The sequence below is a fragment of the Ursus maritimus genome (genome assembly GCF_017311325.1).
Source record: "Ursus maritimus isolate PB19 chromosome X unlocalized genomic scaffold, ASM1731132v1 scaffold_X1, whole genome shotgun sequence".
Taxonomy (NCBI): Eukaryota; Metazoa; Chordata; class Mammalia; order Carnivora; family Ursidae; genus Ursus; species Ursus maritimus.
In genome coordinates, this window is record NW_024423319.1 from 57704877 (window position 1) to 57721084 (window position 16208).

Below are 16208 nucleotides of genomic sequence, written 5' to 3' on the forward strand. Positions count from 1 at the left end.
GATCGTGATGGATAATCCTTTTAATGTACTGTTGGATTCTATTAGCAAGTATCTTGTTGAGGATTTTGGCGTCCATATTCATTAGGGAAATCGGTCTGTAATTCTCCTTTTTGAGGGGGTCTTTGCCTGGTTTGGGGATCAAGGTAATATTGGCCTCATAGAATGAGTTTGGTAGCTTTCCTTCTGTTTCTATTTTTTGAAATAGCTTTAGGAGAATAGGTATTATTTCTTCTTTGAATGTTTGGTAGAATTCCCCAGGAAAACCGTCCGGGCCTGGAGTTTTGTTATTTGGAAGGTTGTTTATCACTGACTCAATTTCTTCATAATTAATTGGCCTGTTTAAGGAATCAATTTCTTCCGGTTTCAATCTTGGTAGTTTATAGGTTTCCAGGAAGGATTCCATCTCTTCCAGATTGCTTAGTTTATTGGCATATAGCTGTTGATAAAAATTTCTAATAATCCTTCCAATTTCAATGGTGTTGGTCGTGACCTCTCCTTTTTCATTCATAATTTTAATAATCTGGGTCCTTTCTCTTTTCTTTTGGATAAGTCTTGCCAGTGGTCTGTCAATTTTATTGATTCTCTCAAAGAACCAGCTTCTAGTCCTGTTGATCTGCTCTACTGTACTTCTGGTTTCTGCTTGATTGATTTCAGCTCTAATTTTGGTCAACTGCTTCCTCGTGCGTGGATTAGGCCTGTCCCTCTGTTGCTGTTCCAGCTTCTTGAGGTGAGAATATAAAAACTGCATTTTAGATTTTTCTATTCTTTTGAGTGAGGCTTGGATGGCTATGTATTTCCCCCTTAGGACTGCCTTTGCAGTATCCCATAGGTTTTGGACTGTTGTATTTTCATTCTCATTGGTCTCCATAAATTGTTTAATTTGATTTTTGATTTCCTGGTTTATCGAGTCATTCCTGAGCAGGATGGTTCTTAGTCTCCAAGTGTTTGAGTTTCTTCCAAATTTTTCCTTGTGGTTGAGTTCCAATTTCAGAGCGTTGTGGTCTGAGAATATGCAGGGGATAATTTCAATCTTTTGGTATCGGTTGAGACCTGTTTTGTGTCCCAGAACATGGTCTATTCTTGAGAATGTTCCATGGGCATTAGAATAGAATGAGTATTCTTTGGTTCTGGGGTGTAGTGTTCTATATATATCTATGAGGTCCAACTCGTCGAGTATGGCATTCAAAGCCTTTGATTCTTTGCTTAGTTTTTGCCAGGGTGTTCTGTCTATTTCTGAGAGTGGAGTGTTGAGGTCCCCTACTATTAATGTATTTTTATTTATATGTCTCTTTATTCTGGTTAAGAGTTGGCTTGTGTATCTTGCTGCTCCCCTGTTGGGGGCATATATATTTATAATTGTCATATCCACTTGTTGAATACTTCCCTTAAGAATAATATAGTGCCCTTCTGCATCTCTAACTATAGTCTGTAGTTTAAAATCCAATTTATCTGATATGAGAATTGCTACCCCAGCTTTCTTTTGAGGTCCATTTGCGTGAAAGATGGTACTCCATCCCCTTACTCTCAGTCTGAATGCATCTTTGGGTTCGAAATGAGTCTCTTGTAGACAGCAAATGGATGGGTCATTTCTTTTTATCCAATCTGCAACCCTGTGGCGTTTTATGGGATGGTTCAAACCATTTACATTAAGACTGATTACTGAGAGATATGATTTTAATGTTGCCATGTTGCCAGTAAAGTCTTTGTTTGTATTGGCTGTGACTTTCTGTTCTGTATCACTCTTGGGGCCTTTTTACTTTTATAGAACCCCCCGTAATATCTCCTGTAGGGCTGGTTTCGTGGTTACAAAATTGGTTAGTGACTGGCGATTCTGAAATGTCTTTATTTCTCCATCAATTCTGAATGACAGCCTTGCTGGATAAAGGATCCTTGGCTGCATGTTTTTCTCTGAAAGAGCTTTAAATATGCTCCCCCAACCCTTTCTCTCATTCCAGGTCTGTGTAGACAGGTCTGACGTAATTCTGATGCTTTTGCCTTGGTACGTGAGAAATTTCTTTGCCCTGGCCGCTTTCAATACTGTATCCTTGCATCTAATATTTGCGAATTGCACTATGACGTGACGTGGCGTAGGTTTGTCGTGGTTGAGCTTGGGAGGGGTCCTCTCTGCCTCTTGGACACGAATGTTTGTTTCCCTTGCTAGATTAGGGAAGTTTTCAGCTACAATTTGTTCAAATATCTCTTCTAGACCTCTGTTTTTCTCCACCCCCTCGGGGATGCCGATGATTCTAACATTGGATCGTTTCATTGAGTCAGTAATCTCCCGTAACCTACATTCGTGGGCGTGGATTTTTTTAAGACCATCTTCTATTTTCATTTTTTCCTCTATTAACCCATCCTCCAATTCACTAACCCGTTCCTCTGCTTCTGCGACCCTGGCCGTCAGAGCCTCTAGTTTTGCCTGCATTTGGCTCATAGAATTTTTAATTTCTGTCAGATTCGCTCTCATTTCTGTCCTTAGGGATTCTATATTCTCAGTAACCTTTTCGTTAATAGTTTTTTCAATTCTACTCATCATTTTGACCATCGTTACTCTGAATTCCATTTCTGATAATTTGGTTACATCCATATCCATTATTTCTGTGGCAGAGGCCACAGAATCACTGTCTTTTCTTTGCTGGGGGGGGCTTCTCCTTCTTGTCATTCTGATGAAGAGAGGTTGCGGGGTTTCCAGAGCCCAAATTATTGACTGGGTCCCAGGCCGTGCCCCTTGTTTTATAGGGATCTTAGGGATGTGGGCTTCTTCTTTAAAGATTTTATTTATTTATTTATGTGGCAGCCAACCAGCGAGAGAGGGAACAGAAGCAGGGGAGTGGGAGAGGAAGAAGCAGGCTCCCAGCGGAGGAGCCCGATGAGGGACTCCTTTCCGGAACGCCGGGATCACGCCCTAAGCCGAAGGCAGGCGCTCAATGACTGCGCCACCCAGGCGCCCGGGTTGTGGGCTTCTTGATTTTTCAGCCTGCCTTCTGTGTTCTGGGGGAGGGGCCTGCCGCGCCAATACTCAGGCAACCCTGTTTGGGTAGAACGCGGGGCTCCCTCCCCCTTCCGTTTATCTTCCGACATCTGTGCGTGGTTTCACAGCTCCCCCCTTCGTACCTCAATACTCAGCGCTGGAGATGTTCATTTGTAGAGATCCAGATGTATCTTCCTGTGTCTCAGGCTGATTCTATTGATGTTCAGGCTAGTCTGGTACCTATCCAACTCGACTCAGGGGACCAGCTGAAAAAGGGGCCCCCTACTCCTCCACCATCTAACCATTTTATCAGGGTAAAATTTCTTCTATAAATGCTGTATTAAGTAAAGTTCAGCTCCGCCCAAGGACCAAACACTGCCCACTGCACACAGGAGAGACTCTTCAAATGACTGGCCTGAAGGATAAAGCATCCAGAACACAGCAGCTGAGTGCCTGCAAAGCACACTAGAGACCCTCCCTGAATCACCAGACCCTGGACACTATATGATCTCTTCCATATAAAGCTACTCTCAGGAGCAGTACAGATAACAGGCTCTTCTAACACGGAGAAGAAGACAGACTTAGACAAAATGCCAAGACAGAGGAATTCATCTCAAATGAAACAAAATAATGTCACAGCCAAATATCAAAGCAAAACAGATATAAGTAATACACCTAATGGAAAATTTAAAGCAACGATCATAGGGATAAGTGCTGGGTTTGAGAAAAGAATATAAAACTTCAGGGAGACCCTTACCACAGAGATAAAAGAGATAGAAAAAGAAATGAAAAATGCAATAAATGATATCTGAAACAGACTGGATGCAATGAACACAAGGAAGGAAGAGGCAGAGGAACAAAAAGTGATACAGAAGATAAAGTAATGGAAAATAATGAAGCTGAATAAAAGAGAGAACAAAGAATTGTGGAACACAAAAATAGACTTAGGGAAATCAGTGACTGCATCAAACATAAAAACACTCATTTTATAGAAGTCACAGAATAAGAGAAAGGGGACAGAAAAAAATTGCTAGAACTGATAAATTAGTATAGTCAGAGGATACAAATCAATAGAAAACTGTTGCATTTCTATACACCAATCATGAAGCAAAAGAAGTAGAAATCAAGGAATTGATTCCATTTTCAATTGCACCAAAAGCCATAAGATACCTAGGAATAAACCTAACCCAAGAAGTGAAAGACCTGTACTCTGAAAACTACATTCTTGAGCGTGGTTTTTTTTTTTTTTTTTGAGTCCAGATTCTATTTTAGCTTTCTCTTCTACTAACCCATCCTCCAATTTGCTGATACATTCTTCTGCCTCAATCACCCTGGCCGTCAGAGCCTCTAGTTTTGACTGCATTTGGCTCATAGAATTTTTAATTTCTGCCAGATTCGCTCTCATTTCCACCCTTAGAGATTCTATATTCTCATTAACATTTTCGTTAATACTTTTTTCAAGTCTACACATCATCTTGACCATTGTTACTCTGAATTCCATTTCTGATAATTTGTTTATATCCATTTCCATTAGTTCTGTGGCAGAGGCCACAGACTCATTGTCTTGTCTTTGCTGGGGGGGGATTTCTCCTTCTCGTCATTCTGATGAGGAGAGGTTGTGGGGTTGTCCAGAGCCCAAATTATTGACAATGACCCAGGCAGTGTGCTCTTGTTTCATAGGGACCTTAGGGATGTGGGCTTCTTGATTTTTCAGCCTGCCTTCTGGGGGAGGGGCCTGAAAACTATGAAACACTGATTAAAGAAATTAAAGATGACCCAAAGAAATGGAAAACATTCCTTGCTCATGAATTGGAAGAACAAATAGTGTTAAAATATCCATACTACCCAAAGCAATCTACACATTCAGTATATTCCCTATCAAAATACCACCCACATTTTCACAGCGTTAGAACAAACAGTCCTAAAATTTGTGTGGAACCACAACAGACCCTGAATAGCCAAAGCAACCTTGATTTAAAAAAGAAAATTGGACAGCTACATGGAAAAGAATGAAACTTGACCACTCTCTCACACCATACACAAAGATAAACTCCAAATGGATGAAAGACCTCGATGTGAGACAGGAATCCATCAAAATCCAAGAGGAGAACATAGGCAGCACCTTCTACGACATCGGCCAAAGCATCCTTTTTCATGACACATCCCAAAGGCAAGAGAAACAAAAGATAAATTGAACTTGTGTGACTTCATCAAGATAAAAAGCTTCTGCACAGTCAAGGAAACAAACAAACTAAGAGGCAGCCCACGGAATGGGAGAAGATATTTGCAAATGATACTACAGATAAAAGACTGGTATCCAAGATCTACAAAGAACTTCTCAAACTCAATACACGAGAAACAAATAAACAAATCATGAAATGGGCAGAAGATATGAATTGACACTTTTCCAATGATGACATACAAATGGCTAACAGACACATGAAAAAATGTTTAAAATCATTAGCCATCAGGGAAATTTAAATCAAAACCGCACTAAGATACCACCTTATGCCAGTTAGAATGGCAAAAATTGACAAGGCAAGAACAACAATTGCTGGAGAGGATGTGGAGAAAGGGGATCCCTCCTACATTGTTGGTGAGAATGCAAGTTGGTACAGCCACTCTGGAAAACAGTGTGGAGGTGCCTTAAAAAGTTAAAAATTGAGCTACCCTATGACCCAGCCATTGCACTACTGGGTATTTACCCCAAAGATACAGACATAGTAAAGAGAAGGGCCATATGCACCCCAATGTTCATAGCAGCATTGTCCACAATAGCTAAATCGTGGAAGGAGCCGAGTATGTCCCTTTAACAGATGGACTGATTAAGAAGTGGTCCAGGGGCGCCTGCGCGCGTGCGCAGCCTGCCTGCCCAGCTCAGGGCGTGATCCCCGGCATTATGGGATCGGAAGCCTAAGCCACATCAGGCTCCCTCCCTCCGCGAGAGCCTGTTCTTCTTCCCTGTCCCACCCAAGCTTGCGTGTTCCCTCTCTATCTGGGCTGTCTCTAACTCTTCAAAAAAATAAAAATAAAATCTTAAAAAAAAAAGAAGTAGTGGTCCATATATACAATAGAATATTACTCAGCTATCAGAAAGAACGATTTCTCAACATTTGCTGCAACATGGATGGCACTGGAGGAGATAATGCTAAGTGAAATAAGTCAAGCAGAGAAAGACAATTATCATATGATTTCTCTCATCTATGGAACATAAGAACTAGGAAGATCGGTAGAGGAAGAAAGGGATAAAGAAAAGGGGGAATGAAGCATGAGCGACTATGGACTCTGAGAAACAAACTGAGGGCTTTAGAGGGGAGGGGTGCAAGAATGGGATAGACTGGTGATGGGTAGTAAGGAGGGCACGTATTGCATGGTGCACTGGGTGTTATACGCAACTAATGAATCATCGAACTTTACATCAGAAACCAGGGATGTACTGTATGGTGACTAACATAATATAATAAAAAAACATTAAAAAAGTAAAGATCCGCAACAACAACAACAACAACAAAAAAAAAAAACAAACAGTAAAACAAGACTCTAGGCACCACAGTTTCAGGCTTAATGTTATATTACATTCTCAGCAGTGTAAGAGAGTTCCCCTTTCTCCACATCCTAATACCTGGTGTTTCTTGCGTTGTGATTTTAGCCACTCTGACTGGTGTGAGGTGATATCTCATTGTAGTTTTTATTTGTATTTTCCTGATAATCAGTGATGTTGAGCATCTTTTCCTGTGTGTTGTTGTCATCTGGATGTCTTCTTTGGAAAAAATGTCTATTGCTGTCTTTGGCCTATTTTTTTTTTAATTGGATTGTTTCTTGGCTTTTGAGTTTTTATAAGTGCTTTTTCTATTTTGGATACTACCCTTTACCAGGCATGTCATTGGCAAATATCTTCTCCCACCCCATGGGATGCCTTTTAGTTATGTTGATCGTTTACTTCACTGTGCAGAAGCTTTTTATTTTGATGAAGTCCCAATAATTTATTTTTGTTTTTGTTTCTCTTGCCTTGGGAAACATATCTAGTAAGAAGTAGCTGTGGCTGATGTCAAAGAGGTTACTGCCTGTGCTCCTCTCTAGGATTTTGATGGTTTCCTGCCTCACATTTAGGTCTTTCATCCATTTTGAATTTATTTTTGTGTATGGAATAAGAAAGTGCTCCAGTTTCCTTCTTTTGCATTTTGCTGTCCAGTTTTTCCAACACCATTTGTTGAAGAGACTGCCTTTTTTCCATATAGTTGTGGGTTCATTTCTGGGTTTTCTACTCTGTTCCATTGATCTATGTGTCTGTTTTTGTGCCAGTACCATACTGTCTTGATTACTGCAGCTTTGTAATATAGCTGGAAGTCCACAATTGTTATGCCTCCAGCTTTGCTTGACTTCTTCAAGGTTACTTTGGCTATTCAGGGTCTTTTGTGGTTCCACACAAATTTTGGGATTGTTTCTTCTAGCTCTATGAAAAATGCTGGTGGTATTTTGATAGGTATTTTACAGGATGTGTAGATTGCTTTGTGTAGTATGGACATTTTAACAATAGTTGTCCTTCCAATTCACAAGCAAGGAATGTTTTTTTTTTCCATTTCGTTGTGTCATCTTCAATTTCTTTAATCAGTGTTTCATAGTTTTCAGAGTACAGGTCTTTCACTTCTTTGGTTAGGTTTATTCCTGGGTATCTTATGGCTTTTTGGTGCAATTGTAAATGGAGTCAATTCCTTGATTTCTACTTCTGTTGCTTCATTATTGGTGTATAGAAATGCAACAGTTTTCTGTCTATTGATTTGTATACTGTGACTACACTGAATTTGTCAGTTCTAGCATTTTTTGGTAACATCTTTTAGGTTTTCTATGTATAGTATCTTTTTTTTTCTATATATAGTGTCATGTCATCAGCAATTAGTGGAAGTTTGACTTCTTCCTTGCAGATTTGGATGCTTTGTATTTCTTTTTTTTTTCCTGATTCCTGTGGCTAGGACTTCAGTAACATGTTAAATAACAGTGGTGAGAGTGGACATCCCTGTCTTGTCCTGACTGTAGAGTAGCAACTTTCAGTTTTTCCCCACTGAGGATGATATTAGCTGTGCATTCTTCTTATATGACCTTTATCGGGTGTGGTATGTTGTGTCTAACCCCACTTTGTTGAGGGTTTTTATCATGAGTGGATGTTGCACTTTGTCAGATGTTTTTTCTGCATCTACTGAAATGATCATGTGGTTCTTGTCCTTTCTTTCATTAATGTGGTATATAATGTTGATTGAGAGTAATGAACCACCCTTACAACCCAGGGATAAATCCCACTTGATCATGTTGTGTGCTCTTTTTAATGTGCTGCTGAATTTGGTTAGCCACTATTTTGTTGATAATTTTTGCATGTATAATCATCAATGATAGTGGCCTGTATATCTAGGAATTTATGTATTTCTTTTAGGTCATCCAGTTTGTTGACACAAATTTTCATAGTATTCTCATGATCCTTTTTATTTCTGTGGCATCATTTGTAATGTCTCCTCTTTCATTTTGTATTTAATTTGTCTTCTTTTTTTCTTAGTCTACCTAAAGTTTTGTCAGTTTTATTTATCTTTTCAAAAAGCCAGCTCTTAGTTCTCTTGATTTTTTTCTATTGTTTTTCTTTATTTCTGTTGTTTCTCTTTATTTCATGTATTCCTGCTTTGATATTTATTATGTCCTTCCTCCTGCTCTGGGGCTTTGCTTTTCTTTTTTTCTAGTTTTCTGAAGTATAAGGTTGAGTTATTTGAGAGCTTTCTTGTTTCCCTTTTTCTTTTTTTGTGATCTTTCTTTTTTTCTTAATGTAGGCATTCATTGCTATAAACTTTCCTTCTTAGACCTGTTTTTGCTGCATCCCATAAGTTTTGGCATGTTTTATTTCTGTTTTGGTGTATTTTAATTTACCATTTGATTTTTTCTTTGACCCATTGGCTATTCAGGAGTTCTATTGTCTTGTTATTTGGTTTTGGGGTTTTTTTTTTTCAGACCAGAAATCTTCTGTCATACTGATCTTTTTTTCACTACATGTAACATCCTTTTTTTTTTTTTTTTTTTAATCTCTATTTGCTTTTAAAGTTTTCTCTGCCTTGGATTTTGAGAAATTTGGTTTGGTGTCCTTGATATAATTTTCTTTATTTTTCTTGTACTTGGACTTCATCGAGGTTTTTAGACCTGTGGGTTTATGGTTTCTGTAAAATTTGGAAATTTTGGAAACATTATTCTCTCACGTGTTTTTTCTTCCTTTCTTTCCTTTTGGGACACCAATTGCATTTGTGTATTATGCTGCTTGAAGGTGTCTCACAGCTCACTGATGCTCTGTTCTTTTGTTTGTTTTATGCTGTGTTCTTTTTTGATAGTATCTATTGCTCTGTCTTTATCAATCTTTTTACCTGCCATATCAAATTTTCATTCATTTTATTTTTTTGTCTCACATTTTAGTTTTATCTCTAGAAATTTGATTTGTGACATTTTATATCTTCTATGTCTCTATTTTTTTAAATATAGAATAGAGTTATAATAACTATTTTAATGTCCTTATCTGCTAATTCTAATATATATCAATTATGGGCCAATTTTGATTGATTGATTGATTGATTGGTTTCTTCTCCTATGTTATCTTTCTTCTCTTTTGTATGCCTGACAATTTTTGATTAGAAGCCAGATATAGTGAATTTTACATTAGTAGTATGCTGGACACTTTTGTATTCTTATACATATTCTTGAGCTTTATTCTGGGGCACAATTAAATTAGGTGAAACAATTTGATAATTTGGGGTCTCCCTTTTAATATTTCTTAGGCAGGATCAGAGCAGTGTTTAGGGCTACACACTACTCAAGTTACTTCCAAGTACTCTACCAAATACTACACGAATTATGAGAATTTCCAGTCTGGCTTGTGAGAACAGGCAATATTGTCTACACTCATGAGTTCTGATTTCCCTCTAACCCTTTCAAATAGTTTTTCCCAGAGATATTGGTTTATCAGTAATCTGCTAAATAATTGAGGAAGACCTCTACGGGTCTCTGTAGTATTTTCTCTGCTCCTCTCACCACTCTAGTAGTCAGTCCTGCTAACTCTGTCTGCCTTGGTCTTCTTTGACTCTCAGTTCTGTCTCATTGACTCAAGAACCTGACAGGTACTGCCTGGGTTTCCCTTACCTATACAACAGTCTGAAAACACTCAGGTGGTAAGTTTGGGCAATCATAGGCTTACTTGATTTGTTTCCCATCTCTTAGGGATCACTTGTCTTTATTCCCTAATATCTGATCTCTGAAAAACTGTTGTTTCCTGTATTTTATGGTGTGTGTGTATGTGTGTGTGTGTGTGTGTGTGTGTGTGTGTGTGTGTAATGGGGAGCGTTGTTTCAAACAGTTGGGTGAATCCAGCCTCTGGTATTCTATTTTGGCTAGAAGCAGAAGTCCCTGGACTATTGATCTTTCATCATTTTTTATGAATATTAGTTAGGTGTGTTTTATTGAAGTAATTCAATATTATTTTCTAAATTAATTCCCCATTCATTTTTGCATATTTGTCCTTTTTCCAATAGATTTTTTTAATTGTTTTATTCTCCTACATTCTTTCATTGTTCTTCAAATTCTGATTTTACTACTTAGAGTCTTTAGTTTCACTGCTTATGCTATTGATGAAACGTTCACAATGATGAGTTTTTTTAAATGATGCTTGTTAAGGAGAGTTTACTTTTCCTTTTTCTAAAAGATGTTTGGTAGAGATAATTTATATTTAAAATTGTGGTTTTTTATTATAAGGTTATATTATATTTACAACTTGGTATTGTAATAGAGATAAAGTAAGCATATTCACAGTTAGTCTGTGAGAAACTTACGATACTCTAACCACTAGGATGCTAGCAGTCAGCCGCCAACTTTGAATTTATGTTTTGCTTTCTTTACTATTTTATACTTAAACCCTCAGCTATTGAGTGTGTTAACAACATGGGACCTTCCCTTCTATATTGTTATGATTCTACACATACCCTTATACTTTAGGGTCCAGCTTACCAGCAAAGATCAATACCTCTTTTCTCCTCGACTATTTAGCACATTGCAAGATAACCCCTGCTACTTTACATTTTTCTTCCTCCCTCACTAATCACATTCCAATTCCACAGATTTGGTATCCTCTGATTTAGAAATAAATAAGGGTTTACCATATATCAAAAAATCTGTTTGAAGATTCTGACAGTTAACTGTGCAGAGTATAGGTTTGGTTTTCCCTGCATATACACCAAACAAAACAGATCACAAAGCTACTGATGCTTTTATATTTTGAGAAAATGTAAAATAATATATTTTACTAAAACCTTTGCTGCTATATAGTTTCATATATGTGTATATATATTTTTTTCATCTTAATTTAGGATTTGCTCTCCCATATGCTACATATGGACCCACATCAACGGTACACTACAGAACAAGTATTAAAACACTCATGGATAACCCACAGAGACCAGTTGCTGAATGATCAGCCAAATAGAAATGATACATCACATGTCATTAAGGTAAAACAAACATACTTTTATGCATCTCCTAAATGCTTAATAAAGCCTGCATGCCATTCACTGACAACACATACCTTAAATACCTTTATTTTTTAAAAGTCTATTTATAGATCTTTTTGTTTTTGTTTTTGTTTTTTTAAATAACAACCATGGATTCCTGTTAATCTTCTCTACCTATTGCCTTTCTGATGATAAACAAAAATTATTTGATTGTATTTAACTTGCTCGTGAGACACTGGGACTAGGAGTGTACTAAATGCAAGTTTCATATGGGAAGAAAATGTTGCTGTTGGTTCCTAAATTAATAACCAACCATTGGTGCAAATTCCCATATTTATAGACATTGAACCTAGACTTAAGATTTTAACATTTTATGCATTAATCTGTCGATGCATACTTAGGTTGTTTCCATGTCTTGGCTTTTATGAATAATGCTGCACTGAACATGGGAGCACAGAGATCTCTTTGAGAATAAATGAATAGTGGTATACATATATGCAGTGGAATATTATTCAGCTCTAAAAAGAAGATCCTACCATTTGCAACACCGTGGATGAACCTGGAAGACACGCTAAATGAAATAAGCCAGAGAAAGAAAAAAAAATACATAATCTCTCTTATATGTGGAATTTTTAAAAAGTCAATTATAGAAAAGCAGAGAGTAGAAAGGTGGTTACCAGGGGCAGGGAAGAGGGGAAAATGGGGATATATTAGTCAAAGTACAAGGTTGTAGTTATGTAGGATGAATAAGTCTAAGTATCTAATGTGTAGCATGATGACTATAGTTAATAATACTGTATTAAATATTGGAAATTTGATAAGAGAAGATTTCACATGCTTTCATCACAAAAAATAACTGTGTGAGAAGGTATGTTAGCTTGACTATAGTAATCACTGTACTATGTATATGTACATCATAATATGTTCCATGTCTTAAATATATACAACCTCTATTAAAAATAAAATTCTGAGGGCTTCAGAGGGGAGGGGGGTGGGGGAATGGGATAGGCCAGTGATGGGTATTAAGGAGGGCACGTATTGCATGGTGCACTGGGTGTTATATGCAAGTAATGAATCATGGAACTTTACATCAAAAACTAGGGATGTACTGTATGGTGACTAACATAATATAATAAAAATTATTATTAAAAAAACTAAGGATGTACTGTATGGTGACTAACATAACATAATAAAAAAAATTATTTAAAAAATAAGATAAAATAAAATTCTTACTACTGGGTATTTACCCCAAAGATACAGACATAGTGAAGAGAAGGGGCACATTTACCCCAATGTTCATATCAGCAGTGTCCACAATAGCCAAACTGTGGAAGGAGCCAAGATGCCCTTCAACAGACGAATGGATAAAGAAGATGTGGTCCATATATACAATGGAATATTACTCAGCCATCAGAAAGAACAATTATCCAACATTTGCAGCAACATGGATGGTACTGGAGGAGATTATTCTAAGTGAAATAAGTCAAGCAGAGAAAGGCAATTATCATATGAGTTCACTTATATTTGGAACATAAGGAATAGCATGAAGGACATTAGGAGAAGGAAGGGAAGGATGAAGGGGGGTAAACAGAAGGGGGAATGAACCACAAGAGACCATAATGGACTCTGGGAAACAAACTGAGGGCTTCAGAGGGGAGGGGGTGGGGGAATGGGATAGGCCAGTGATGAGTATTAAGGAGGGCACATACTGCATGGAGCACTGGGTGTTATGCAACTAATGAATCATGGAACACTACATCAAAAACTAATGATGTACTATGTGGTGACTAACATAACATAATAAAAATTTTTTTAAATAAAAATAAAATTCTTAAAATGTTTAAAACATTTCATGAATGATGAAAGGCTGATGAAAAGAATACATTTAATGTTTTAAAAATGTGTAAGAAGCATAGTCATCGAAATAAAAAAATATACAGGTAAGCAGGTATTAATTCATGAAGGAAATATCAGTGCATAGATCAAGTATATTCAAGTTATTTTCCTCAGAAATAAGGCTGTATTCTAGTTAAATCTCTCATGATAGAATATGGAATTTTTTTGTTACCTCCAAGGATTGTTACTCAGTTTGTCTTATTTCTCATTATTTTAGGGCACAGTGGTCACCACATGTTCTGCCCTGACTCACAGGACCTTTCAACCAGTCCTTGAGCCTGTTGCTGCTTCAAACTTAGCTCAGCGACGGAGCATGAAAAAACGAACTTCAACTGGCCTGTAAGATTTCTAGTGTTCCTCAGCCATACTGGATGAAAAAAAAATTAAACGTGTGGCTTTTTGCCTAATCTTATATCAAAGGCATCGTATTCTGCTACATTACTTGAATATTCTGTTTAAACCTCCTTTTTTAGGGAGATGAGATTTAAAAAACACAGGTCCACAGTATCCATACAATGTTGTTTTGCAGTAGTCTCCAAGTGTTTAAGTATATAATTGGTGTCTACAAGGTCCTAACAATTTTTCTGCACAGTAACTTGTAAAGTTCCTTTCAAATAAAGTTACTTTAATAGTTTTTCTGGTCTCATAAAATAATGATTTGGGGGATCATTAACAATAATCAGGATGCAAATATAATAGTATAATGCCAAGCAATGCCAATATTTTTTAACATCAGATCCTGAAGAATGGACTTTTTAAAAAAGAAAAACAAACAAAAAATGTATTGTAGAAGCTTGTTATTGTGTACAACCAAAGGACTACATTCATTTGTGCTAATATGTGAACTCCTGATACGGTTGGTGCCAAAGTTTTTACAGAAGAATTAAATCACAAATTACGTGTGCAGACAGACCTGTATATTACCCGTAAATGTCCTCATCTAGAAATAAAGGTTTCCATAAGTCTTCCGTAAATTTTACATCTAATGGAATTGTACAATTGAGGAATTTTTTAGCCAAAGGCTTTATATTGGTGTTGTAATCTACTAAATAGGTTATAGTTAAGCCTTTGAAAATAAAGTACATGTGTTGCTACTACCTTCGTGATATGTAAGCTGAGTTTCAAGTTAATCAATTGGATTTAATCATTATCTTTCCCTTTTATAATGAGCTACACTGTTGCTTTTTGGACTTCCAAAATCGAATTACAGTGTAGCATATTAATTTACCTTGAATCCTATGGTAATATAGTTTAAATTTTATTGTCGTGGACTTAAGCACACGATACAGTATAATGCATTTCAGTAAACCTTAGACAATGCTACAAAGAGATAAACTGACATTTTGAAAAGGAAGCAATATTAATGATTTACACAAAATCTGAACACATTTTTAATCATATTTATAAAAATGTCTGACAAATTTGGTCTTATTATTGAATTTATGTTTCAGAACCACTGGGTAATATATATTGTTTTCTCTAAATGATGGAATTTTAAAGAATCTTTTCATGTTGTTGAAGAAAATATCATTACTACTACTACTACTACTACTACTACTACTACTACTACTGACAGAAACTCATGAATGTAAACTGGAGGATATTACAGTTTTGTTTAGTGAATATAAGTGAACTACTTGTATGTGCTAAATGTACTGTTTGCTGTGTATTTTATTTTGTTTAATTCTGAGAGAAAGTTGATTACTGAGCACTGAAGTATACAGTTTAGGCTAGAAGGCTTGCAACTTCAGTATTCAATAAAGGAAACTATACATATTCTCTTTATAATGTAAGTGATATATACTCTGTGTACAAAAATCTGTTTATTGGGTGTGATGTATAAAAGTATATACCCTTAATTTGAGGTGTCTTTTTGCAATAATTGAAAGACATTAAAAAAATCTAATGCCACATGGAAAACATTACTTAGAAATAGACTGGTATCATATCTTGTGAATTTTTATTGCCCAATTTGGCCTTCTCTTTCCCCATTTTGCTTTAATACTAGAAGTACTTGCATGTAATGATTTGTGTCCATATATTCTGACTTTCTTCTTGTCATCTTGTTCGTGCTTTTATGCCTTCTTCTTATTGGAATTAATATAACAAACTAAGAGGTATGATTTTGGTGTTGAACTTTTCAGAACAGAGATACTATTTCCATGTATGCTTTTCTAGCAATAGCATTAGGGTAGTTGAAATTGGAAAATGAAAAATTATCACAAAATAACTTTCACTCTTTCCATAATCAATAGTTTTTAGAAGTAGCTGATCTTAGTTAATTTTTCAGTGAGGTTGCTCAGAAGGATAATATCATACAGTCTTTTCATGAAAGGAACACAGAAGTAAGCAATGAACAACATGATTCTTGATCGCTCAATGAGAAGTGACGAATTATAAAAGACACAGATATGCTAGTGGATTTTCCCAATAATTACATAAAAATTTCTGCTGGGAAGTTCAAAGTAGGTTAAAAACAGTAATTGGGACAACCCTATTGTAAGGGAAGTCTTCAAACTATATACCCTCATTTTGTAGAAGGAATCCAGGTAGGGATGTCTAATGATGTCCATTTTGGCTAGAGCAAAAAATGCAGATGTGAATGGGAGCTTTTTTGGTGGGGCTTCTATAAATGCTTAACCACTAAAATTCTTTCTATAAAATTTTAGGATATTGTGTTTTTTAATGGATTCATGAACAATTAATTTGCATTGCTTTTCTTTGTAGTTGATGGTTCTTGCTAGTATTTAATGATAGCACAATTTGGGGTTTTTATTGTTCTGGAAGGAAGAGGATATATTTTTTTCCTCAAATGGAAA

The 16208-nt window shown here is 36.4% G+C and overlaps 1 protein-coding gene across 1 annotated transcript in view; it reads left to right on the forward strand.

Moving 5' to 3' along the window:
* RPS6KA6 (ribosomal protein S6 kinase A6) overlaps positions 1 to 13744 on the forward strand; it is a 210545-nt gene extending 196801 nt beyond the window's left edge. Inside the window, exons 21-22 of the mRNA XM_040630311.1 lie at positions 11353 to 11493; positions 13607 to 13744. Of these exons, the coding sequence (XP_040486245.1) occupies positions 11353 to 11493; positions 13607 to 13732 (267 nt within the window). The 3' untranslated portion in view covers positions 13733 to 13744. The remainder of the gene's footprint in view (positions 1 to 11352; positions 11494 to 13606) is intronic.
* The last annotated feature ends 2464 nt before the right edge of the window (positions 13745 to 16208 follow it).